The sequence below is a fragment of the Tursiops truncatus genome, chromosome 10 (assembly GCF_011762595.2).
Source record: "Tursiops truncatus isolate mTurTru1 chromosome 10, mTurTru1.mat.Y, whole genome shotgun sequence".
Taxonomy (NCBI): domain Eukaryota; kingdom Metazoa; phylum Chordata; class Mammalia; order Artiodactyla; family Delphinidae; genus Tursiops; species Tursiops truncatus.
In genome coordinates, this window is record NC_047043.1 from 81,601,030 (window position 1) to 81,627,790 (window position 26,761).

Genomic DNA, 26,761 nt, shown 5'->3' on the forward strand with positions numbered 1-26,761 from the left:
TAATCCGACTCACCGAATCAAACTGCTCTCTAGGCTCTACTACAAATCTGAGCTTTCAGATTCAACAGGCAGAATGGCCAATCCTTTGCTCGTCCCTCCAGGAAATAGGTCACTGCTATGACCAAGTCTTGACCTTTGGTTATCCAAATCCATTGTCCTGGACTGAGCTCTAGCCATAACTAAATCCACTGATCCATGAAGGAGTAACGCTTAGGTCAAGGGAAAAATCTAAAGACTCAGATCAGAAACCTGGCTTTTGCGGAGAGCATGCACCCGCTTGCATGAACTAGGAGTGGCTGCTAGTGCTTGAAAGCACAACCTCGGGGCCTGGCAGAGCCCTTCTGGTGTTGAGTCCTCTTGCAAGAGCCCCTGAGGGATGGGAGGGCGCACTTCCCCAGCAGATAGAAGCTTTAGCAGCTGAGCTACTTTTTCCTTCAGCACAAAACAGCTGTTTCCACAGGCCTAAGAAGGGGAAAGGAAAAAGGGAGAAGCCTGAAAGATGATGAGACATGAAAGCCCGAGGCTGATAAGGAACACAACGGGTGAGAGGGGGTGATGTTCTGTGACAGAGCTTGCAAAAGTTTAAAGAAGGCAGTGGACGGGTGAAAAGTTAAACGCATCTGAGACCCACAAGGACTCCTAAAACTGCTCGCCCCGACAAATGCTAGAAGTTTTCCACGGCAGGAAGTTAGAAAGGGCCTGTCTGAGATGCCCAGGTGAGGTCCACCAGCTGTCTGCTAGAACGTCAGTGAAACCAGGGCGGGGGTGGTCAGCGGCAAGCGCCCTTCGGCGGCCTCGATGCTGCGCTGGGGTTTGGGGCGCAGAGATCCCCGGGGACCGCCCAACACCCAACACCGCACTCCCCACCCCCGGTCCCTGGCGCGCCTGGGAGGGGCCTGGAGAGCGGCTCCGCCCCGGCCTGGGAAACCCGGTCAAGGGGGCGCCGGCCGGGGAGCCGGCATTCTTCCCCGCGTCCGGAGGGCCCCCGGGGTCCCGTGCGCCGCTGCAGGCGCCATGAAGAGATCGAGCGCTCGGAGTCGGGAGGGTCAGGATCGCCTTCCCCACGTCCGCCTCTTCGGCCCGCGGGCAATGGGAAGGCGCAGGCGGACCCGTGGAGAGGCGCCAGCCCTCCGGGAAGCCGCGCAGGGAGCGGGCAGAAGCGCCCACCGCGCGCCCGGCCCCAAGAGCCGCTCAGCCTGCCGCGGCACACAGGGGGACGGGTGAAGGCTCCGCGAACCCCGGGGCGAGTCCCACCTGGAGTCGGGCGAACCGGGGCTGCGGAGAAGGCAGCGGCGGCGGCGGCTGCTCCGGAGGAGGGAGTCGTCATAACCGGCGACTGCAGCTCACCGGAAACCTCGGGCGCCGGAGCCGGGCCAGGGGGCGCCCGGGAGCCGCCGGGACACCTAGGCCGGCCTGCGCGGGGAGGCGGACCCCCGCCGCGCCGGGGGCCGCCGGGGCAGAAGCCGGGCCACGCGGGCCGGGCGGGGGCTGGGAGCGCGGGTCCCGATGGCAGGTCCGCGGGGACCGGGCTCGAGGGGTACCGTCTGCGGTTCCCTGCGTTCTCCTGCCAGGGCCAGAGAGCCAGGCTAGACTGTCCTCCTTGGCAGGAAGGGATAAGGCCCTTAAAGGACCCTGGGACGGGTTGGGTAGAAAGCCTGACTCTCCTTCCCTTCTTCCTTCTCATTGCGTTGCACTGAGGCGGAGTTATACTGTTTTCTTAATTAGAGCCGAAGTTGCCGCTCTCGCTTTCATACGTGGGGCCTGCCCGTAGTTGGCAGCACTTTCTGGTGGCCAACCGGAGGATGGGAGGATTCTTTGGAGTCCTTGAATATTATGTAGTAATACTCTTGCCTCTCTTCGTAACTATCCGAAAACTCACCAAGGTCAAATGCCGCTTTGTGGAGTTGTATTTTTATCGTTTTATTATTTTATAATTATTTAAATTGCAATTGCTTAATTATTTTATCATGATTATTTGAACGCCCATCTCCCATACTTCTACTCTTGGCGCCCTCGGTTCTCATAGTATGCTGCGTAGTACAGAGCACAGTTAAGGTGAGCATTATTGATTCAACTTTAACTGATCAAAGTTGGTATCATCAAAATAAACTTATGCTCAGACACATAAAATCACCCGCATTAAGTACTATGATCATAAGAAAATACAACAGTTTGTTACCAAAGGCTTACATAATCTTCAAATAATTTTTTCAGATACCGTTATGAGAACAAGTTCCATTAGTAACTTGCTAAATGAGTAACATTATCTGGATGTTTTCTTTCAAATAACAGCAATGCAAAAACACACGGTACTTGATATGTGCCAAGGATTATTCTAAAGCACTGTACAGTATTAACTCGTTTACTCTTCATGTAAAAGACTCTGCCTCTAAAGGAAGTACTGTTCTATTATTTCGTACTTTGCCACCCCTTACCAATAAGCAGAGCAACTTTAAAAAGTGCTTTCTCAGCTTACTTGCCACCAATCTATTTTGTCACATACAGGAAATACAGCTTTCCTCTTAGTTGGTTCAAAATGAATAAACAAGCTGGTCTGCCCCTGAGTGATATGTGATAAAGATATAGAGAAAAATACATAGATTTTTTTAAAGAACGCATGAGAACAATATATGAGAAAGGCTTCTAAAAATGTTAGTCTCATTGCAAGAGCAGACAAACCAATCCAACTGTTGGGAGGTGCACATGGTGCTATTTTAAATGGCTAAATATTAAGTTGTGGTCATTCTGGCTCAGGGGAGACAAAATGTGATGGGGCTTTAAGAACATGAGGTTGTGTTCTATCGCACTGTAACAGCCATTCTTAACATAGAATTTCCCTCCCAAAATATTAATGTTAAAATTTAGTTTTAAACAATAAATTCAAACGTCTATTAACAGGAGACTGATGAATAAACTATGGTATATTCACACAATGTAGAGCTACGCAGGCGTAAAAGAGGATTGAGAAATATCACTATACACTGCAGGATATATTATTGAGTGGAAAAAGCACAGTAGAAGAATGTGCAATATGCTATCATTTATTGAGGAAAGGGAATATATATGTATATATTTATGTATAAATTGTTATTTACAAATAGAATAACAACATTAAAATGATTACCTATGGGGGAAGGAGGGAATATAGGTAAAGGGGACAAAGAAGATAAGTTCTCTGAATATACATTATATACTTGTGACTTTAGAATCATGTAAATATTTTACATTATAAACTAAAACTAGGGACTTCCCTGATGGCGCAGCGGTTAAGAATCCGCCTGCCATCGCAGAGGACACGAGTTTGAGCCCTGCTCCGGGAAGATCCCACATGCCGCAGAGCAACTAAGCCCGTGCTCCACAAATACTGAGCCCTGCGCTCTAGAGCCCGGGAGCCTAGAGCCCGTGCTCCGCAACAAGAGAAGCCACCGCAATGAGAAGCCCGCGCACCGCAACGAAATGTAGCCCCCGCCAGCCGCAACTAGAGAAAGCCCACGCGCAGCAACGAAGACCCAACGCAGCCAAAAATAAATAAATTAAAAAAAAAACAAACCCAAATCTGCCCTTCATCATCCGTTGAAAAGATTTAGAAACAACCAACCATGTAGCAAGAAGCACCCCTTGTGCCCAGACTGTGATCTCGTTACACACTTTCCCATTTAAGGAACATGGGCTCCATAGAAAAATGGATTAATTTGGGGTATACATAGAAAAATGATCTTAGATATGGGGCAGGAAATGTACTAGAAGAACCTGAAAGGTTTTACAGGAGGAAGCAATCAAAGGCTATGAAGGTCATACCAAAAGGACTCAGAAACCAGTTTGAGAAGGTTCCCTCTGGCCAAAGATAGAATAATTTAAAGCATCAATAGGGTAACTGTAATGGATTGAAGCACAAACATATTTAAATATTAAATTCAAAAAGATCCAACTAATCGATCAAATACACAAGCCAAAAACCTTGCTGTTCATCTTGGATGACAGGAAGGAAACAACTTTAATTGTAAGAACTGGTAAATAAAGGAAAAGAATGAAGCCGATTTATCCTGTCTTTCCTATATGAATTATGATGCAAGTAACCAAATAGTTGATGAGGTAAAGTTACTTTTTACAGAAACATTTCAGACTTAAATATAATAATCAAGTCCTATGTCTGAAATTTGCTTCAAAATAGTCAGTATGGGTTGAGAGGAACACACGTGAAGTATAAATGAGACAAAATGGGCCATAAATTGAATGCTGTTAAAAAGTAAATGTAAGTATATGGCTTTCATTATCTGCTGTCTCTTTTATATAACGTTGAAATTTTGAATAATCATAATTTTTACATTGCATACAAGTTTGCTAAATGGGTTGTAAGTTTGCCACTCACACATTGGCATTTTGGATAGCTCACAGTGTCAGCAAAATGCTGAAGTATCGGCAGAATATAGCTTTATTGGTTCTCTGATATATCCAACTTCTTAAACCATAAATCAAAGGTATTAAAATTTTAAGCAAGCAAATTTTGACTAAATTTTATCTTATGCTACAGTTGATCTATATGCTTATGGTTTTACAGAAGAGCAGTAACAGAAACAGCATTGTATAGTTAATGGTTCAGAGCATGGACTCTGGAGCCAAACTGCACAAATTAGTCTCAACTTTGCCACTTATTTGCCATATGACCTTGAGCAATTACTTAACCTTTCTTCATTCTGAAAATGGAGATGGTAATGGTATCCACTTTAAAAAGCTTATTTGAAGATAAAGTGCAGGTATACAATCCCTTTTCCAAAATCCTTGGTACCGTATATGTTCCTGATTTTTTTTTAACAGAACAGGGTATGCACACCATCTTACTACCTAACACCCTCATTGTGTCCTGGATCAGCACCCCATACTCTCACACAAAATGCAGCAAAATGAATGAATACTCACACTAAGTGAGATAAAGCCCGTAATAGCCTCATGTCAGCGAAGGTCAGGCTTTACTACCAAAGCAGATTTGACAACAAGCTTATTAAAGAAACATTTGGTTTTCAGAGATTTCTAGATTTCAGAACAGTGGATGAGTGATTATGATCCCATATAAGTGAACTGCTTAACAATAGCAAAGTAAGCACTGTTTCCTATTATCACCTATGACCACAGATTTTTTTTTTTAATATGTTTTGTAAAAATTGTCATTTCAAAAGAGACAAATGGGCATGGCATTGTCTAAAACTGAAAGGAACACCTCTATCCACCATGCTCTGCCCATCACTACCTGTCAAAGAAGAGAGTTTAATGTTAAGCAAACAGAAAAACCTCCCATGAGCCCTTGCTTAGTATTATTTGAGGACTGAAAATGAAATTTACCTTACTTGGCAGTAGGTCAATATGGGGAATAAATTCTGGACAGCACTAAGAGTAAATTCTCTGTATCACAATTGTGGATTACTGAAGCATTGTGAGGTTTTGTTTGTTGTTGTTGTTTTTTAAAGTATTTAAGTATTAAGAAGAAAGATACATTTAATTTTTACTCTATCTTGTTAAAGGGTCTTGATTTGCTAAAAGTTAAATGGGTATGTGTAAAGGCAATAGCTTGAAAGGACTTTAAAGGATCAAAGTTGCAGAGGTCAACAGTATAAGCAATATGAACTCAAGGTAACTTATGAATAGAGGATAACTTATTTTATCTGTTATTATTTGAATATAGAAATGTTTCATGACTTTTAGAAGAATATCTTGATACTGTTTAAGACTCTAAAAAGACACAAATCATCGTTACAGTAATTACACCAGTTAGTACAAGAAGTAAATTCTTAGAATTATATTTTCCAAAAACACGTCTTCATTAGAAAAACTATATTTAATTCTAATAAAACACTTAGTAATATAACTCATAAAACTTTGGGCTTATCCTTATTTTCTTAAAATAAGAATTCCAAAGTTATATCTATCTTCATAAAAGAAAACTATCTTCACTCATTGGTACTGACCACTCTAAATTATGTTAAAAATGAAATACATTATTACTATTTTAAAATCTTTATTCAAATCAGATCCATGCTTATTATTTACATTATCTTTCATTTAGGATTAAAATATTATATCCATCTGTCGTTTAAATCATACCTTTAGCCCTTTACAAAATATGAAGTTAAAGTTGTAATAGTTTAAAACTGAACAGAATTGGGGACATTAGATTTTTAAATGAAAAAGAAAAATTATACATTAGAACATACATGTATACATACTAGACAAAGAGTGGTAGAACAAGATAAGATATTTATAGTAATTTTCTATTTTTTCTTGTGGCTATTTTCTATATATTATAAATCACATCCTTTAATAAACATTTAAATAAAACTTTCAATTAATAAATCAAATGCCAAATGAAGGATTACAAGAAAAAAATTTTCCTGAACTTTTCTTTTCACTTACTTAAACCACATGTTTTCCTAGGTTAGAAATTATCCATATTTAGAATATCTTAAATCAAAGTATAGATACATTTGATACATCCCCATATGTTAAACACTGTACAAGTGGAAGTTCTCAAAAAAGAGGTAAAGAAAAAGAAGGAAATGGTACTCTCAATTCAGCTTCCCAAGAGTTAGAAGGATGCCCACAGTCTGTGCTTAGTTGTCTATATATGAAACAACAATGTTCACACCCCTCTATTCTTTGTTTATATTCTTGACATTGTTATCATTTATATTACCTATTTTCTTTCAAGAATGGAAACATCTGACTGCAATCTATTTTCTTTATTAAAATATAAATATTTTCTAGAATATGGAAAGATAAGTTTTAATGACAAACAACAAAATACAGCAACCAATATTCAATAGGTATTCTGCCACTTAGTGGAGTTTTTCAAGAAAGCAATTCAGTACACCTTCTCAACTTACAAATGTATTGAGAAATCTAAGTGTATAATAAAATAAGGTCTGTATGAACATCAGCTATTAATTTGTGGATAAAGAACAATATATGGTAATATACAGCCCAAGACTTAAATATTAAATAGCTGTTTATCTTAAATAAACTGAGAACACTTTAAAATTTTAACTTGATTTTATTAATGTTAATATGGATTAAGAAAAGAGAATGTATATTATAAAATTGAAAGGTAAAGGAATTTTATTTCAATCTTTTCTCCACAACTGAAGGGTTTTTGGGGTTTTTTCCTCACTAATGGATATATTAAAAGAACAATTTCATAATTCCTAAACTTCTAGTTTCAAACACTTGACAGAATTTGCAACTTAAGTTTCCTGTATTTTCTAATTCTGTACATTTCTTATTGCTATCAGTCTTGTCATTTTCTGTCAGCCCCTGGAGAAAAAAAAAAGCTGACAGAAAGCTACTATACTGCTTTTTACCACTAAAATATAGAAAATTAATTTTATGAATTTGGCTCACATGGAAAGAATATTTATTAATGCTACAAATCAGAGATTCACTGACAGAAATACTGTCTTGAATGCAAAAAGAACAAAAATGAGGTCACTTGAATTGCCCTGAAAGGCATTCCAAAAGCTTCAACATGGCTTACCTGTAGCTAAAGTTCTAGTGTTTAAAATGTAACTAGAAGTTAAGTGAGTGTTCCTACTTTCAAGTAAAGGCAGCTAAATGACTTTCAGTAATAAAATGTATCAAAATATTTCACAGGTCTAAAACACAGCTGAGAGGAAGGCATAGTTATTTTTTCAGCTATTTCACACTATTTTTCAGTTTAAAGGTTCAAGAAAAAAATTAAATGATAAACCACAGAAAATTGCAAAATGCCAAATTTAACTCCTATAATTTCTCTATTTTGTTATGAATATCAAACATATACTTTTAATGTGCCAAAAATATGGCTTTACAAAATGTGAACAATTAATTTTTAAAAAGAAAATTATACTAGTAATTTAATTACTTTTGATTCATTTTATAGGGTAGTAAAACAATACGTCTTCAAAACTACTAAAATGTTAATGATACCATCACAAAATGACTGTAAGTAGATTTTTCCACTATTCAATTATGCCTAGATAACTTTGAATAGCTATAGCTTTCTCCAAATGGGTACCAAAATTTGTACAGACTTAATCGTGAAATCTGAGTGAAATAAAATTTGAGACCACAAAACTTTTAAAGTTTAAATTATTTACCCTTTAAACTTCAGAAGGTGTTTTTTTTCCAAAAGAAAAATATTAGTTCAAGATTTAATAACTGCAGGTTTAATAATTTTTTTACTTGAACACAATGTCCATTTTCATAAATAGTAATTAGACATACTGAAGATTTAAGTGTGAAAGATTTCAAAGTGTCAATATGTCACTATCACTTTTTAATGTTCTCAATATATACAAAAACATATAAATTATAGATACAATTAGTTATATATCTACAATATATAACACCATTCTCCTTCCCTAACCATAATGACATGAGGATAAAGTAATAAATCTCTGTGCTATTCAAGGCAAAAAAAAAAAAAGACTGTAAAAAATAAATCTTTAAAGAATAGTTTTAAAAATAAAGTTCAAATACTGCACAAAATAATTTAACTGGAAATATTACTATATACTATAAAACAATTTTTTTCAATTTTTGAATGCTATAGTAAATTCCACTTTCTAATTCTATAAAAGAATTTATTGGATATCTGTACTTAGATATTAAATGTTTACATTCAGTTCGATGGGAATGTAATTTTCAGAAGTTAACTGAGCCTCTGTCTTAAAAGCTCATCTATTTGAGTCTTATACATATTTTTTACATCTTCAAGATCTAATCGAAGTTCTTCTGCCTCTTCTGCTTTTTCTCCATACATCTGCAGAATAGTGTTGTATCTTTGATCCAAATCCTATAAAATATATTTGTTTACAATTTTTAAATAACTACAGAAAATCTTTAATATTATATTTATATTATCATAAATGAGCCACCAGTAAAGACATTACAATCTAAATAAAAGTATATAGTCATCTCTCATAAAAATTAAACTCATACCTCGGTCTGTTGGAATAAAAGAATAAAAAAAACAAAATAAGCCAGATGGCTATTAATCTTAACATATCTTTTCACTAAATCTACAATTCTCCCCATATATAGCTTAATCTGTCTTTTCTCCCAGTAATTTCAGCACGTTTGATGAAATTTCAGTCTCTAGGGTTCACTGTGGTTTAAGTATTACCTGGCATTTACCCCACAAGAAAAGTCAAAAGAAAATCTATTCTCATATATGGCTTAAGAGCAACTTCCAATACCAAATATGCTAATTGTGAGGATACATATAACACCATTCAATAAAATACTACTCAGATCATGCAAAAGTTCAGGATTATTAATGAGCCTTGGCCAAATGAAATCTAGTTATTTTCCTGTGCTGAGACTAAACATGATTGTGAACATTACTCGGAATGTGTGATGTGACAAGCAAGATAAGATTCATTTTTAAAGTTCTTCACTCAAATATTAATACTCTTCAATTATCAAAGAAAACACTAACATATACATATGCATTTTATGTAAACTAAAAATAAGAGTGAAGAATACTTACTCTTAGCTGAGTTCGAAGTTTGGGTATCTCCTTCACTTTCTCTTCAAGTTCATCATTTTGATTTGTTAATTTAACTAGCTCTTCAGCCATTATGGAGCGAGTTTTTTCTAGATTGCCAATTTCTAGCTGAGAAACATTACCAGGAAGTGATTTAAATCAAAATATATCTTGTTTAATAATCCCACTAATATAAACATATTTAATGTGCTATTTTTTAAGAAATAGATATGTGAACATATAACCATAAGCTAGCTCCTGGTAAAAGGAAATAGAGGCACAAAAACGGTTTCAACTTTCCTCAAAGGTATACCATTTATAGGGTTTACTATGAGAGATAAAGAACTGAAGAAAATTTAATCATCTGTTTGAAACATGCAACTCTACATTTTTCTCTAAGGAAATAGCATATATTTCAGTTATGCTAAATTACTACAAAAACCCAGAGAAATAAAAACAAACCGCCAACCATGTAGGTCATATTGGTAGAATCTATCATCAACTACCAAAGAAGTTCATTTGTGCCCTTAAGCATAACAGTGGGCTACACAAACATAACAGGTAATAAGATTATTCTGATCTATTTTCTTCCAATTCAAGGACATCTTCTTTAATATAGTAATATTTTCAACTAAAATCACGTAATAAAAATAGAAGAGGAAAGTTCCACTTTCGAGTGTATCAAGTTTAACAGTGAAAACAGGTAAAACGTTTTAACATTTGTCACAGCATTAAGTTTCTGAAAAGCAAGATAAGATGGGAGGATGCTCCACTCACCATGTTTCCTTTCATGTCTAGGATGTTATAGTTCTAATCTCTCTCATCACCTTTACTCTTTCCTCATAGGGGGAGCTGGAGCAACTTACCTAAGCGGAAAATCTGGGAAGAATAAAATGGCTATGCTCAGCTCAGCAACTTCCCTTTTTTCGTGTTTGGAAAAAGCTGCCTGCAAGGAGCTCTCATGCTCCTAGATGCCTCTCTGTCTTATCATGGCAGGCTGTCACACATGGGGTGGCCTACTCCAGCCAAGCATTTCCTGTGACAGTCTCCCAAATTCTGGCACTCAGAAGGCCCACTGAACTTTCATCCTTGGCTAATTTCTCCAACCAGCCTTTATCGTTAATATATATGATTTACTTGGGGCTTCACGTGTCACTATTTCATTTTATTTCTCAATTTGTTCAGAATGCAGGTGGAAATGAAGGGTGCTACTCATTGGGCCTCAAAATTTCATTTACTTCTACAGCACATTTAATTTTTCTAATACCTGTAAATGAGTAATTTCTCCTTCCCTTAGCTTTAGCTGAGACTGTAGATTTTCAATAATGCTTGATCCTGCTCCCATCCTTACAGCATCATAAAGATTGCTTCCATTTGCTGACACAGACATTGGTCCAAATGAGTGATCATGAAGCTCATCCTGTGTTAATTAAAGAAAGCATATATAGTTATTCAGTTACTACAGACTGTGCATAGGTGTCAAACAAAATGGTTTGGTCAATTCTTACTTTAAAATGTCTATGACTTTCTCAAAGGCAGAAAACCATCTCTATTTCCTCAGTGCAATTAGCACTCCCTTACAAATATGCAGATAAATTGCCTATAGAATAGCAAGATCACGGTGAGAGTCGAACTGCTATCTGTACATTCTCTTTATCATTATTCAGTCTAAGAACTAAACACGTGTAAGAAATAAAACATCACCTGAGACATAAAAGATGTTTGTAGCCCTGCCATATCAACTCCACTTATCGAACTTGAGCGTGACATTGTGGGAGTGCTAGAAACAGAAAATGGCTTCCGTTCCTTAAGGTGTAAAGAAAAAAAAATTCAGTTCATATTAAAGAGTAAAATGATAAATAAAAAAGCAAGAAAGTTTTCTAGGATCAATGACAACAAAGATTCATTCTAATTTCCTCATAAAATGTTACAGATATCTTAAGTCTTATCAAAGGCACAATATTTAGTAATTTAAAGCGTAGACAAACTTGGTTAAATCATCTCATTTATATTATAACAACATAATTTGTTTTATTTTTAATGGAATGAGAATGTTTTTAATGGAACAATTATATGAACTAACTGCTTCATATTATATAACATACCACCAATTAAACCTATTCTTTAGAATAAGATTACCAATGAGATTTACAAACCATAAAGTTTCTGGCTTATCCACTTTATTTTTACTGTATTTTTTTAAACCAAATAAATTCAAAAGGTAATTTCAATCAATGCACATATAGGTAGTTTTAATGTATTATGCTTACTACCGAGTATACTCCAATCCTTTAAATACAGGAAACTCACTTCAGAAAAATTACCTTCATTAACCAGAAAGCAAGTGAACAAACCAGTTTCACTCCCAAGGTGCCTATGGGCCAAATGAGCGGCATCAGTGTCAGTGAGAGACCACAAAAATTCATTTTAAAAGGGGCAAGAGGTTCTGTCATTCAAATCCTAGAAATCACAGATATCTTTGCATAAACTCAAATTACTCTGGACCCACTCTGAGCAGAACACTGATTATACTACTAGAATTTATCACTCTATTCATTTTAGACATAAGAAATGGTATTTATAAAGTGTAGCTAAAATTACAAAACAAATAATGATTAATCACAACAGCTACTAACTGGTTACATCAAAAAGAAAACAAAATTTAATACCTTTTCTTTTATTGCTTCTTGAGTGAAAACTGCTTTCTTCCTTTCCTGTTCAACTTTCATTTTCTCCATTTCTAACTGACTATTCAACAGTGTCTAATGGAGAGAGAGATACGGTTAGATAATTTCTGTGATACTAAGTCATCATCGTAAGTCAATCTCAAAGTTTAGGAACATAACGTATACACTCCTATTGGTTTTACTACTAAAGATCAAGTTCCAAAAGCAGAAACATCACCCATTTTATCTTGTCATCTCATTAGTTCGCTACCATCCCCAACCATTCTCTAATGGAAGCCCTAAGAGGTGAGCGAACACTAATCGAAATACCTTTTCTTTCCTTGTCTCTTCAAGTGTTCTTACATATTCACCTTTTAGGTTTTCTAATTCAACCTGGTACCTATTAAGCCAAAGGGAATTAAAACAAAAAAGATGATAGTACAGACTATTAAAAACTCACTACTTTATTAACTCCAGTTATATACTTAGTAGTCATTTTTATTATCAGCTTTATTTTCCAACTGTATTTTCCAGATGACTTGGGTTTTACTCAAAAACTGAACTACTACTTCATGTTATCTTATTTATTGGTTCTCTGGATTAAGATTTCATTTAAAAAGAGACTTTTTTTCTAAAGAGAATTTTGAATACCACCATTCTACAATTTGTTCAGATTCTACAAAGGCTTATTAGGGAGGTCTATGAAAATGTCTGCAAAAGTTCATATATTTTACTTCATGAATCATTTTTACTTGACTACTTTTTTTTAAAGTAAAATTCCAAGGAAGAACTCAGGATAAAACCCCTAATCACAGCCTTAATATAACTTCACATAGATTGATTTTATAGCTTATGGTTTCCAAAGAGCCCAGACATTTATTTAGAAAGATTGGAACAATGCTTAAACCCCTGTAATATAAAAACAACTCCAGTGAGTGGTCTTCAAACTATTTTGTGGTAACAGACTCCTTTAAAAAATCTAATTAAAGCAATGAATCTTTTCTCTGGAAAATGCAAATACATTCAGAACATGCCACCCAATTTCGAGAGCCTATGCAAGGTTTAATGAATCCCGGTCCTATCTTGGTATAATATCCTATTACTAATGACTCTGACTTTAAACACTAAAAATATGTATTTTCAGTTCTCAGTGCAATGAAGCTAAAATCCAACACCACATTTTTTTAAAGTGCTTTAAAATGTCATGAAACTACCAAGAATAGCACTCAAGAAACATGCTCACCTATTATTTTCATCCTCTAGTTTTCTTAGCCTATTTTTCTCTGATTCTAGCTGGGCCTGTAATCTACTATTTTCTTGTCTTAAGAGAGAATTCTGTGACTCCACGGAAGACATCTGAATTTTGTTGGCAAGAAGTTCTTCTGTGGCCGCACGTTCTCTCTCAACTGCTGCTGCCAACAAGGTCTGGGATTCACCTGATTGTAGGGTAAAAAAGAAAAATCACATATACATACATTCAAGAGGCCAAGATAACAAGTAGATTCTGACTTCAAACTTTTAATGATGCAAATAGCCACACTTAAAACTGTAAGTACTCATTGACTAAGGCAGGCCTGCCTAGAGAGACAAAAAAAGTCTTAATTTATATGTGTTTTATCACTTTTTTCACCAAAATATTTTAATTTGCAAGTGGAGTCATGTATCAACAGAGTAGTGAATCAACAAATAGTGCTGGGTCAATTGGATAGTCAAAGGAAAAAAAAAAAGAAGAACCTCAAACTAACCTTCACATAGCATATGAAAATTAACTCAAATGGATCATACACTTAATTATAAAACGAAATATAATGAGGGGAGGGGTAAAACAGGTGAAGGGGATTAACAGGTACAAACTACCAGGTATAAAATAGAAAAGTTACAAGGATGTAATGTACAGCACAGGGAATATGTCAATATTTTATCATAACTTTATATGAAGTATAATCTATAAAAATGTCAAATTACTGTTGTACACCTGGAAACTAATATAATATTTTAAGTCAACTATACTTCAACTGAAAAAAAAACAAACTATAAAACTTTTCGAAAAAAACAGAAGAAATCTTCAGGATCTAGGGATAGGCAAAGAGTTCTTAGGTTTGACACAAAGAGCATGAGCCATAACGAGAAAAACTGATAAACCGGACTTCTTCAAAATTTTAAACTTTTGTTCTATGTGAAAAAGATGAAAATACAAGCTACAGACTTGGAGGAAATAAATGCAAACCATGTTATCTAAGACTAGCATCTAGAATACATAAAGAAGTCTCAAAACTCACCAGTGAAAATACAAACATTCCAATTAGAAAATGGGCAAAAGACGTAAACATTTCACCGAAGAGGACGTACAAATGGAAAATAAGCATATAAACTGACATTCACCATCTTTCGTGAGGAAAATGCAAATTAAAATCATAATAAGGCATCACTACACACCTGTCTGAATGACTAAAAGAAAAAATAGGGACAACACTGAAAGAAAATGCTGGCAAGGATGTAGAGAAACTGGATTATTCTCATAGATACAGCCACTTTGGAAAACAATTTGGCATTTTCTTAAAAAACTAAACATGCAACTACCCATAAAACCTGGCAAATGCACACTTGGGCATTTATCCAGAGAAATGAAAACTTAAGTTCACACTAAAACCTGTATATGAATGTTCACAGCAGCTTTATCCATACAAAGTCTAGATCCAGCCCAGACATCCTTCGTCAGGTACATGTTTAAACAAGATGTGCTACATACATGGAAAAACACTCAGCAGGGACTTCTCTGGTAGTCCAGTGGGTAAGACTCCATGCTCCCAATGCAGGGGGCACAGATTCGATTCCTAGTTGGGGAACTAGATCCCGCATGCATGCCGCAACTAAGCGTCTGCATGCCACAACTAAGTCCACATGCTGCAACTAAGAAGCCCTCATGCCGCGACTAAGACCCGGTGCAGCCAAAATAAATAAATAAATTATTTTTTTAAAAAAAGAAAAACACTCAGCAATAAAGACTAAATCATTGATACACATAAGAACTTGTATGAATCTCCAAGAAATTACACTGAGCAAAAAAAGCCAATCCCCAAAATGTCACATGTTATACAATTCTATTTACATAAATTTTTTTTTTTTTTGGCAGTGCCATGCGGCATGTGGGATCTTAGTTCCCCAACCAGGGATCGAACCCATGCCCCCTGCAATGGAAACACGGAGTCTTAACCACTGGACTGCAAGGGAAGTTCCACATTTACATAACATTTTGAAATTCCAAAATTTTAGAAGTGGAGGATTAGTGGCTGCCAGGGATTGGAGACAGGGAGGGAGGGCCATGAGGGTGCTAAGTATGATTTTAAAGGGCAAAATGAGGGATCTTTGTGGTGTTAGAACTATTCAATATCTTGACTGTAGTGATGGATACATGAACCTACACAAGTGGTAAACTTGTATAAAACTTAATACACACATAGACACATATACATACATATACACAAATAAGTACCAGTAAAACTGGGGAAATCAGAATAAAATCAGAAGGTCGTTTCAAAGTTAATACCTTGATTGTGATATTCTACTATAGTTTTGCAAAGTGTTAACATATGGATATTGGGGAAAGCATGCAAGGGACCATTCTATATCATTTCTTATAACTGCATATGAATCTACAGTTAGCTCAATTGACAATTACAATTTAAAAAAAAGGACTAGTGGATAAAATTCTGAGATTTAACAAAGGCAAGAATTTTCATATTTTTTCCCCACCAAAGTAGACCTAATAATATCTCTACTTTACATTATAAATTCTGTTCTATACTGTATCTATGCTCTTATTTATAGCATTATACGGTACGTTTGTCCTGTGGCTCTGCCTACATTCCAGCACAATACCACATATCCCTGAGGCTGTGTAGGCTCCAGTTTAAAAGCCACAAAAATAATGGCTTCTTGCTTTCATTTTACTGCTAAATAAATATTTGTTTCAGAAGGTGTCATTTTCAGATATGTCATATTTCATAACAAATGGGTCTCAAAAAGTGGTCCAAGATAAATAATAGACCTAAAATTAATACCTAGAAATTAAACAATATATGAAGGTTCATCTGTTCAGTGATTTTTCTTTTTGAGCAGATAAATCTATTTCCAGACAAAATCTTACATGGAGCTACAAGGGCCAAAAAAAAAAAAAAAAAAGATAAAGGAGGCACTGCTTTCATTAAAGCAGCCTGGAGGGAGCCCAGGAGCTTACTTATCAAGCTTCCCCCTCACCATGACAGCCAGCCCTAAGACATACACATACAAGGGATCTACTGAATAATGTTTGAAAGCGACTAATCTAGTTCACCCCTCATGATTTTCAGGGTGTAGTCCAGAGAAGGTAAGTGTCTTGCTCCAGACTGTCTGACTGGGTGATTCAAAACAAAACATAAAAACCCTGAGTCCAAGTCTCCTGACACGCATTCACGTCTGCTTTTATCACTACACCATGATGTCTCTCAAATTACAGTTAATTTTAGGCGTAGAATGGACACAGGAATTTTTCACCATTTGCTAGCTTCTGGGATATCTAATATGTACATATTCTGTGCTTGAATAAGTATCTTAGAAGAATAATTTTCTTTTTATTAACAGCACAGAAGGGCAACCTAGAGCATTTCTGTAAAGAAGCAAAATATGGAACCTTAAGACTCCACAGCATCTGTCTACTACAATTTGACCTTAATCTAACTTAGACCTATCTCTGCTCTTGGAATTCTACCACTGACTAGAATCATATCTGATCTCTACTTCCTACACTACTACAGACAAGCTAGAATGAGGTCAGACTTAGCAATGAACAAGAAAACAGTTGAGCACAACAGTTTGTAAAAATGAATGTAAGAATGACATGGAAGTATTTTAGACAGTACCAGACACATCGTGTAAGGAATGTTTTGAAAGAGTCAATTAAGGTATTAGAAAATAAATGTAAAAGAGGAGAAGAGGTAAAAATCTACAAGTTAGACACAAAATGAAATCATGAGATCAAGTGGATTTCAATTTCATACCATTACCCTAATTCTAAAACAAGATGGAAGGGCTTCTACATTGAGCTTAAGAACTAAAGCAGTTACCAAGTCTATCAGAAAGATTCTTCTCTAACTTCTCCCATGATGACGTCTGGGACCCTAGAGTTGCTTGCAAATTTTCTATCTGTCGAAGCAACGGTCTTGTTGTTGATGAAACACTTTGACTCAGTTCTTGGTTTCGATTCTCTGCTTCCTGGAGTCTCTGAATCATGACATTCTTAAGTCATTACTACTGACAGCAGTAAAAACACTAAAAATGCTAGCAAAGAAACTTTATGAGAGATTTCTGGGAAAAACTACTTCTCCAAGATAAAATGATTTTTTATTAAATTATTTTCTAACTATTCAATCCTTAAGTTACAGTTAAGTTGTGCAACAGAGTAACTAAATAAGTGCTTCTTTACAGAGCATTTCTAAGATAAAGACAGCCTTTGAATACCTTAAGATAATAAAGAGTATCATCCAAACCTCCCAGTAGTTGCCTCCTCATCCAAATATTTCTAAGTATTTATAAAAACAGAAAGATCAACCTGAGGGGCATTTTCCCCCCCTTTGCCTGTACATGTTCATTGACTGAAATTAACAGAGCAGTAGCATAAAAACTAGGCATTGCTCATCTGCCCCACAGTAATCAGAGACTGATAATAATTAATAAATCGGCCACTACAAATGAAAAAACAACACTGAATATATTACATATCTATCATGATAAAATTATTTTCTAGAAAACAAAATTAGGGCTTTTCTTATACATTTTTAAGGTGCCCACTCTGGTTTTATTCACATAAGCCACAAAAATACAGCAAATGATAAGTATGGGAGAAATCTTCTCAACTCTAAGAACATTACCCCACTGAGTCATTTTGTATTTCTTGAAAAACGCATCTCAGATTTGTGTTTAGGGAAACTCTGACAGTACCTGCTGGAGTTCACTGATCTCATGACGTAAATAATCCTCTTTTCTGGCAGCTGCTTGTTCTGCACGTTGCAGTGCCAGCCTAAGGTCCCCCACCTGTATTAGGAGAACCAACAACACTATCACAACCAACATCACAATATTATCTATAACTTTCTGCTAACTACATATTTTGTCTTGTGTTGACTTACTGTCCATGTATAATACTCTTCACTATCCAATGAGCTTTTATGTATGATTACCACATCCCATTCTTCAGGCAATCCCCGAGCCATATGTATTCAATATGTACTTAGGAAAGCTTGATAAGGCGCGCACACACACACACACACACACACACAAAGCATGTAAGTATGTACAAGGCCCAGCCACTGCCATACAATATAGGAGGAAAGACAATGCATCCATAAACGTTCGCAGTGTAATGCAGAATGTGATAGGAGCTATATGAGCTATAAAAACTAGCTGCTATATTCATACACAGCTGCACAGGTTGTAAACTGCTACAGCCTTTTGGGAAAGCGTTATGGCAACATAATCATCAAACTTCTTACATTCTTTCATCTGATCGTCCTAGTCCTGAGAATTTATTCTATGGAAGCAGATCTGTAAACATACAAAGATGTTCTCTACACTGCGAGCTAGACTAACAAAAACAAACGAAACAAGAAATATTGTTAATATCTATTAGCAGTCATTTATTTTTGTAAATGTGGATACATTAATATACCCAATAAAAATTAAAATGAACATAAAAAAATGTAGAAATGTACAACTTAATCTTAAATGAAAAAACTATAAAATTATATATATATATCAATTATAAAAAATATGTACATGAAGATAAGGACAAGAAGTTAATACACAAAACTGGCAGGACTTGTAAAAGGTGATGATTTTTTGAATGGTAACCCCATATACTCTCTATCTCCCATTCCCCCAATTTTTGTTACTACGTTCGAGTACTTTTAATTTAAAATATTAATATTTTTATCTATCCCAGTGAGGCAGTGGCAGAAGCACAAGGACCATGGTGTAATTTACAACAGCAAAACATCGGAAACAACCCAAACATCCATTAATAGGAACTGACTGAATGGTATATTCACACAATGATATACTATAGAACTATAAAAAGGAATTTTTTAAAAAGCTCTATGCTCTACCATGGAATGATCACCAGGATGTTTTATTAGGTAAGTAAAGCAAGCTGTAAAACAGTATCAATAGTAAACTATATTTTATGTAGGAAGGATGAGAGAGATACAAACAAATGTGTGTATACGTGTAGGTGTGTATATATATGTGGGGGGTATATAAGTAAATGTAATTATGTATGTTTTCTTGCATTTACAAATAGAAACACTAATAAAATGGTTATTTACAGGGAAAGAAAGGGAATAGGGAGGGGCTAAGTTGGAAGTAAATGTTATCTTAATATATTTTGTTATACAGCTTTCACACTTTGGCATCATGTAAATGTTTTACATATCCCTGTGAAATTAAATCAAAAGTGCATTGAGGTCAATGAGGGAAGAATAGTCTTTTCAACAAGTAGTGCTGGAACAATTTGACATTCACATGTAAAAGATCTAAATGTGAGAACTAAGACTATAAAAACTGTAGAAAGAAACACGTGAAAACCTGCATGATGTTGAATTAGGCAACAGTTTCTTAAATGTGATGCCCAAAGCACAAGCAACAAAAGAAAAAATAGGTAAGCTGGACTTCATCAAAATTTATTGAACTTTTGTGTATCAAAGGACACTATGAAGAAAGTGAAAGACAACCTACAGAATGGGAGAAAATATTTGCAAATCCTACATTTGATAAGGGTCTAATATGCAGAATATATAAAGAACTCTTACAAATGAACAATAAAAAGGTAATATAAAAAATGGGCAAAGGATTTAAACATTTAAATAAATATCTCCAAAGGAGATACATAAATAGTCAATAAGCACATAAAAAGGTGCTCAACATCATTAATCATTAAGGGAATGTAAATCAATACCACACTCAGATACCATTTTACACCCCTAAAAGGGCTATAATGAAAAAAAAAAAAGACAATGACAAATACTGGCAAGAATGTAGAGAAACTGAAACCCTCATACATGGTTGCTGGGAACATAAAATGGTTCAGCAGCTGTGGAAAAGTTTGATAGTTCCCGAAAAAGTTAAACAAAGGATTACCATACGACCCAAGGGTATATATCTAAGAGAATTTAAAATATGTGTTCACACAAAAATTTATAAATTAATGTTTATAGCAGCATTATCCATAATAACCAAAAAGTGTAAAGACTTCTGGGTATATATCCAAACGAAATGAAAACACTAATTTGAAAAGATACAGGCACCCCAATGTGCATAGCAGCATTATTTACAATAGCCAAGATATGGAAGCAACCTAAGTGTCCATCAACAGATGAATAGAGATATATACATACATATATATATACATATATATATATATATGGTGTGTGTGTGTATACACACATAGTATGTGGTATATATATAGTGGAATATTACTCAGCCATAAAAAAGACTCAAATTTTTGCCATGTGCAACCACATGGATGATTAGTAACATAAGTCAGAACAACAAATACTGTATAATATCATTTATATGTGGAATCTAAAAAATAAAACTAGTAAATATAACAAAAAAGAAACAGACTCAGATTTAAAGAACTAGTGGTTATCAGAGGGAAGAGAGAAGTGGGGAGGAGAAAATTAGAAATAGGGGACTAAGAGGTACAAACTACTATGTATAAAATAAATAAGCTACAAGGATATATTGTACAACACAGGGAATATAGCCAATATTTGATAATAACTAAAAATGGAGTATAACCTTTAAAAATTGTGAATTACTATGTTGTACACCTGAAATTTACATAATATTGTACATCAATCAACTACACCTCAATAAAAATAAATAAGTAAAATTTAAAAGTGTAAATAACCCAAATATCTATCAAATGATGATTTTATAAGACAAAGCCTGACAAATGTTGGTTTTCTTCCTTCATTTGAGGTCCATGGACTCCCACAGATGCTATGAATGAGCTCAGGAGTTAAACAGATTCTCCTGAAATTATATGCAATGTTTAGTATTTATCTGCATTCGTGCATTTCCCTGGTAAGAACATCCCTAGATTTCATAGTGTTCTCAAATAAGTCTGAAATTCCCCCCAAAACGTAAGCAATACTGGTATAATGTAAGCATCACTTTAACAACAGTTTAAAAAAACACACAATTGATTAAGCTTGGCACAATCCAGTACTCTTAGAAAATGAGCCCAACAGGATTTATAAGCCCAACAGGATTATAAAGAAAATGTAACACATGTGCCACTACATAAGGTTTGATTCAAATTAACAGATTCCTTATTTTGCAGAAGCACAAACAAAGATTTTAAAGACTAATTTTTCATCTAATGCTTACTTGAATCACTAATGTTTCTTGCTGCTGACGGGCTTCTTCTTGGGCCTTCTCCAGTGCTGCAGAAAGTTCTTCTTTAGCTCTCATTTCACGACTTAGAGCAGCTTCCTGGGCCTCACTATCCTTTGCAGCATTGGCTTTGTGGAGGTCAGTAAGTTCTCTTAAAAAATTAAATAGATGATTTTTAAGTTAAAATAATATAGTTAATTACATGGCCATATTAATGAAGTTTCCAGGTAGATTTCCATGAGATCTACAGAATGAGGAAGAGTTCACCACACAATAAGCAGTGACTACAGTGAGGACTCTCTGTCGAATTTGCTTTAACCAGTCACAAGTTCATATATAGGTAAGTTTATAAACGTTACTAGTGATCAGATAATGGAAAAAGTGTTTCTTCAACATCCTGCTCTGATAACTGATTTTAAACGAGTTGCACATTTGTTCATTTTCTTACTTGTATGCACTATCAAGAGCAGCTTGAATACTTCGGTTCTTTTCTTCAAGTTCATTCATGTCTACTTGAAGTCGGCCAAGATCCTTCTCTTGGCGTTCTACCACAGAATTTAGTTTCTTAATATTTTCTCTATGTTGTTTCTCAACCTCTTCTTTGCCATCAAGGACCTATATTATAAAAACAAAGGTATTTTTCAATAAAAAACACCACAGGAAATAAGTGTATTCCACGAATCTCAAGTATTATAATAACGAAGAAGAATCTTAACATTCACTTCTTTTTTTTTTTTGGCCACGCCGCAGGGTATGTGATATCTTAGTTCCCTGACCGGGGACCAAACCGGCGCCCCGTGCAGTGGAAGCGCGGCAGCTTAACCACTGGATTGCCAGGGAAGTCCCAACATTCACTATTAAATTGCTTGGAAAATTCTTCCCAAACGATATACCTCAATAAATCATCCCAAATGTTTTATAAACCCTGGCCATATGTTCATATTGGAAGTAATAACAATATATATATGCAGAGAATGGTTAATATTCACCTGTTTTAAATGTTGTAACTCTTCTTCTAGGTCTTTAACTTTTTTGTTCAGCTTTGCAATAATATTTTCATTTTCTCTGTCTTTAGCTCTTAATTTCTTAATGATGTTAGAATTATGCAGCTGCTGTTTTGAAAGTTTTTCTCCTGGCAATGGCAAAAAGTATAAATTCAAATAATGATGATTCTCTAAGAATATGAATAGAATGTTTTAACTAACCAGTGACATAAAATGACAATATTTGAAACATCACAATGCTGTAACAGTCAATGGTAAACTGATTTGGACAGCATAAGCCATGAATGCTAAAATTACTAGGTAGAAGGATGGTGTGGGAACAGGATATTTACAGTCTTAAAGAATCACTCCCACATATTATAAATTACAAAGGGAAAAAAATGTGCTCTTACAATAGAGAAACCCGGTCACCATCTTAACCAAACATTCAGTTTTGATATCACTAATTGTACTACAGCCTGACATTATGAGTCCACTGATGTGATGGAGTGGTAGGTGCACAATATCACCTATTATATTTCTTACTAGAAATCTGATCTGAATCTAATCATGAAGAAAGTGACAAATTCCTGAACACGGGGCATTCAATGGGACAACTGGACTCTACAAAATCTTTGATATCATGAAAAAGATATCCTAGATTGCTGGAAGACTAAAAGAACATAATGGCCAAATGCAATGAACAAACTTTGATTGGATTTTGGGGCAGAACAAATAACCAGGTATGAGAGTTATTTTTAGAGACAATTGAGATAAATGATGCAATACATGCTGGAATACACTTCTGAATTAATGCTGATTTTCTTAGGTGTGAATATGATGTTGTGTTCGTCAAGAAAAAAGTGTACTTGTCCTTGAGAGATGCAGACTGAAGAATTGAGGAGTAGACTACAGATTCAATGCAATTCCTATCAAAATTCCAACAGCATTTTTCACAAAAATAGAAACAACAACCCTAAAAGTCAAATGGAACTGCAAAAGACCTCAAATAGCTGAAGTAAACCTGAGCAAGAACAAAGCTGGAGGTATCACATTTCCTTATTTCAAAACATATTACTAAGCTATAGTAATCAACAGTATGGTACTGGCATAAAAACAAACATATAGGCCAATGGAACAAAATGGAGAGCCCAGAAATAATCCACATATTTACAGACAAGTGATCTTCAACAAGGATGCCAAGAACACACAATGAGGAAAGGACAGTCTCATCAATAAACGGTATTGGGATATGCATATTCAGAAAAATGAAATGGTACCCCATCACACATCATATAGAAAAATCAACTCAAAATAGATTAAAGACTTAAATGTAAGATCTGAAACGGTAAAACTATTAGAAGAAAACATAAGGGAAAAGCTTTCTGACATAAGGCTTGGGAATTATTTTTTGGATATGATTCCAAAAGCATAGGCTACAAAAGCAAAAACAGACATATGAGATTGCATCAAACTAAAAAACTACTGCACAGCAAAGGAAACAACAAAGTGAAGAGACAGTATGAAGAATGGAAGAAAATATGTGCAAACTACACACTAATAAGGGATTCATAACCAAAATATGTAAGAAATCACAGAACTTGATAGCAAAAAAACAATTAAGCCAATTTTGAAAATGGGCTAAAGACATGAATAGGCATTTCTCAAAAAAGGCATACAAATGGGCAACAGGTATACAAAAAGGTGCTCAACACCACTAACCATCAGGGAAATGCAAATCAACACTAAAATGAGATGTCACCTCACACCTATTGGGACAGCCATTATCAAAAAGACAAAATATAAATACTGGAGAGGATGTGAAGAGAACCCTTGTGTACTAGTGGTGGCAATGTAAATTGGTACAGCCACTATGGATAACAGTATGAAGACTCCTCAAAAAATTAAAAATAGAACTATCATATGATCCACTGATCCCACTTCTGAATATATATATCCAAAAGTAATGAAATCAGTATCTCAAAGAGATATCTGCACCCCTGTTCACTGCAGCCTTATTTACAATAGCCCAGGTATGGAAACAATCTAAGTTTCCGTCGATGGATAAATGGATAAAGAAAATGCGATACAGATAGATAGATCTATATAGATAGATAGATAGGTAAGATATAAATATAGATATAGATATAAATAAAATATTATTTAGCTTAAAAAAAAATCTTGCCATTTGTGAAAACATGGATGAACCTAGAGGATGAAATAAACCAGACACAAACATGGCATGATCTCATTTATATGTGGAATATAAAAAAGTTGAATTTGTAGAAGCAGAGAACAGAATGGTGGTTACCAAGGGCCAGTGGGTGGCGGAAATGGGGAGATGTTGGTCAAGGAGTACAAAGTTTCAATTATGTAAGATGAATATGTTCTACAGATCTAATTTACAGCATAATGGCTAAAGTTAATAACACTGTATGGAACACCTATAACTTGCTAAGAAGAGTAGATCTTAAAAGTGTTCTCATCACAGACACAAAGTGTGCAAAGTGACTGATACATTAATTAGCTTGATTGTGGTAATCATTTCATAATATATACATATATAAAAAATCACATTGTACTCCTTAAATACATACAACTTTTATTTCTCAATTATACCTCAATAAAGCTGGATAAAAAAAGAATTTAGGAGTGGAATGATATCTGTCACCTACTTTCAAGTGGTTTGGCAAAAGGGTAGTATATGCGTGTGCAGAGAGATACGGAGGAGGTGTGGCTAGATGTTAACAGTTGATGACTCTAGGTAATGAAGTAATCAGTTACTCACTGTAACGCACTCTCAGCTTTGAGACTTTCAGCTCTTCAGCTCTGAGTTAAAAAATACTTTTAGGGTATACAGAAGCAGTATGTGAATATACCCATAGATGAAATCATTCTATTTTCTCTATAAAGAAGTTCATTAAGCAAAAGAAAACATCAGCTCACTCCCTGATTAAATTAGTAAATTCCAACGAAGTGAAATTTGATATTAATATTCTTAATAATTTTTTTAAATTATGAAACCATGTACTTAGCCATCCCTTCAGTCTCTAATGTTGTAACACAAGACAGTATCTGACTGCAAGATGTCTTGAGATACAATTATGTGTTTCATGTATTTTAGTGCTAAGATTGCTTTATAATTATCTGTGTACCTATATTTCCCTCTCATTAAACTATAAGTTCCTAAAGGACAGGGAATGTGTCATATTTATTACTATATCAAACACAATATCTGACATATTAACTGTTAAATATTAGCTGAATAAATGAAAAAGAAAAATTGGGTAAAACTAACTTTTTCAAATGAAGTGATTATTTCCAATTGTCCTCAAACACTTACTCTGGAAATTCACTTAAGTGCAGTGATTTAAGTACAGAAATGTTCATCCCACTACTATTTGTAATATTAACATTTTAGAAATAAATGTATAACCTTAGGAAGAGTAAAACAAATTATAATATATCCATATAATGGACTTTAACACAGCCATTAATAATGGTATCAAAACATCTAACAGCATAGGGAAATGTAAAAGAAAGAACACTGCAAATTAGATGTATGATCTTAATTATGTTTAAAAATGTAATAAAATGCATTAAAAAGGAACTAGAAGAAATTAATATTTCCTTATAAAATTGAATTATGATCTATTTTTTCTCTTTCTTCATATACTTCCTATAACTTCAAAATTTTCTGCAAGTAGCAAGCATTACTCTTGTAACTAAAAAACTTTAAGAAAAAGAAAAATTTATTTAACCATCCTTTCCAAAACTACCTTCTTTCCTATGACATTACAGAAAGAAATTAATTCAATGTCCAACTGTAATGTTTTATCTCATGAAGAATCTTTAATAACCCTGTTAATTATGAATCTTTTCATAGAGAAAGTACTTAATAACTAAAAAATTAAAACATGAATGTGAGAAAAAATTCACTATCAAATGCCAGAACAATAAAATGATAGCACATAGTACCCAAGCTAGAGATTCAGATACTATATAAACTCCAGAATTATAACTTTCAAATATCTTGGTTTAAATGAGGGCTCTAAAACCTGTTAGAAGCTTTCTTAGGGAAGCACAAAATTCTATTTCTCAAGGAGTTATTTTTTTACCTCCCTAGAAACAAAAAGCTACATACATTATACCTCTACCTCTCTACA

At 35.0% G+C, this 26,761-nt stretch overlaps 2 protein-coding genes and 1 long non-coding RNA gene across 11 annotated transcripts in view; 1 reads left to right on the forward strand and 2 right to left on the reverse strand.

Moving 5' to 3' along the window:
- Positions 1 to 1,898, reverse strand: part of EOGT (EGF domain specific O-linked N-acetylglucosamine transferase) — a 48,087-nt gene extending 46,189 nt beyond the window's left edge. For 2 of the 8 annotated variants that reach the window (XR_004528598.2, XM_033865269.2), the window contains exon 1: positions 1,255 to 1,776. Coding sequence is in view for 3 of the 8 variants with exons in the window: in XM_033865269.2 (XP_033721160.2) it covers positions 1,255 to 1,684 (430 nt within the window). In the remaining 5 variants the exon portion in view is untranslated. Of the gene's footprint in view, positions 1 to 13; positions 564 to 1,254 lie in introns of those variants that run through there. The other 6 variants (XR_004528599.2, XR_012323889.1, XM_033865268.2 and 3 more) reach the window with 6 other exon arrangements.
- LOC109552156 (uncharacterized) lies at positions 558 to 25,973 on the forward strand. Its single transcript, XR_012323891.1, has 4 exons — positions 558 to 716; positions 19,157 to 21,952; positions 23,145 to 23,338; positions 23,425 to 25,973. It is a non-coding gene; the product is annotated as an uncharacterized lncRNA (long non-coding RNA).
- The window catches only part of TMF1 (TATA element modulatory factor 1), a 30,910-nt gene continuing 10,865 nt past the window's right edge, over positions 6,717 to 26,761 (reverse strand). Inside the window, exons 6-17 of one of the 2 annotated variants that reach the window (XM_004330307.4) lie at positions 22,602 to 22,744; positions 22,061 to 22,227; positions 21,607 to 21,763; positions 18,157 to 18,249; positions 17,283 to 17,439; positions 13,424 to 13,616; positions 12,511 to 12,580; positions 12,184 to 12,276; positions 11,219 to 11,320; positions 10,782 to 10,934; positions 9,518 to 9,643; positions 6,717 to 8,821 (exon numbers count right to left, since the gene is read on the reverse strand). In XM_004330307.4, the coding sequence (XP_004330355.3) occupies positions 8,678 to 8,821; positions 9,518 to 9,643; positions 10,782 to 10,934; positions 11,219 to 11,320; positions 12,184 to 12,276; positions 12,511 to 12,580; positions 13,424 to 13,616; positions 17,283 to 17,439; positions 18,157 to 18,249; positions 21,607 to 21,763; positions 22,061 to 22,227; positions 22,602 to 22,744 (1,598 nt within the window). In that variant the 3' untranslated portion in view covers positions 6,717 to 8,677. Of the gene's footprint in view, positions 8,822 to 9,517; positions 9,644 to 10,291; positions 10,394 to 10,781; positions 10,935 to 11,218; positions 11,321 to 12,183; positions 12,277 to 12,510; positions 12,581 to 13,423; positions 13,617 to 17,282; positions 17,440 to 18,156; positions 18,250 to 21,606; positions 21,764 to 22,060; positions 22,228 to 22,601; positions 22,745 to 26,761 lie in introns of those variants that run through there. The other variant, XR_002178919.3, reaches the window with a different exon arrangement.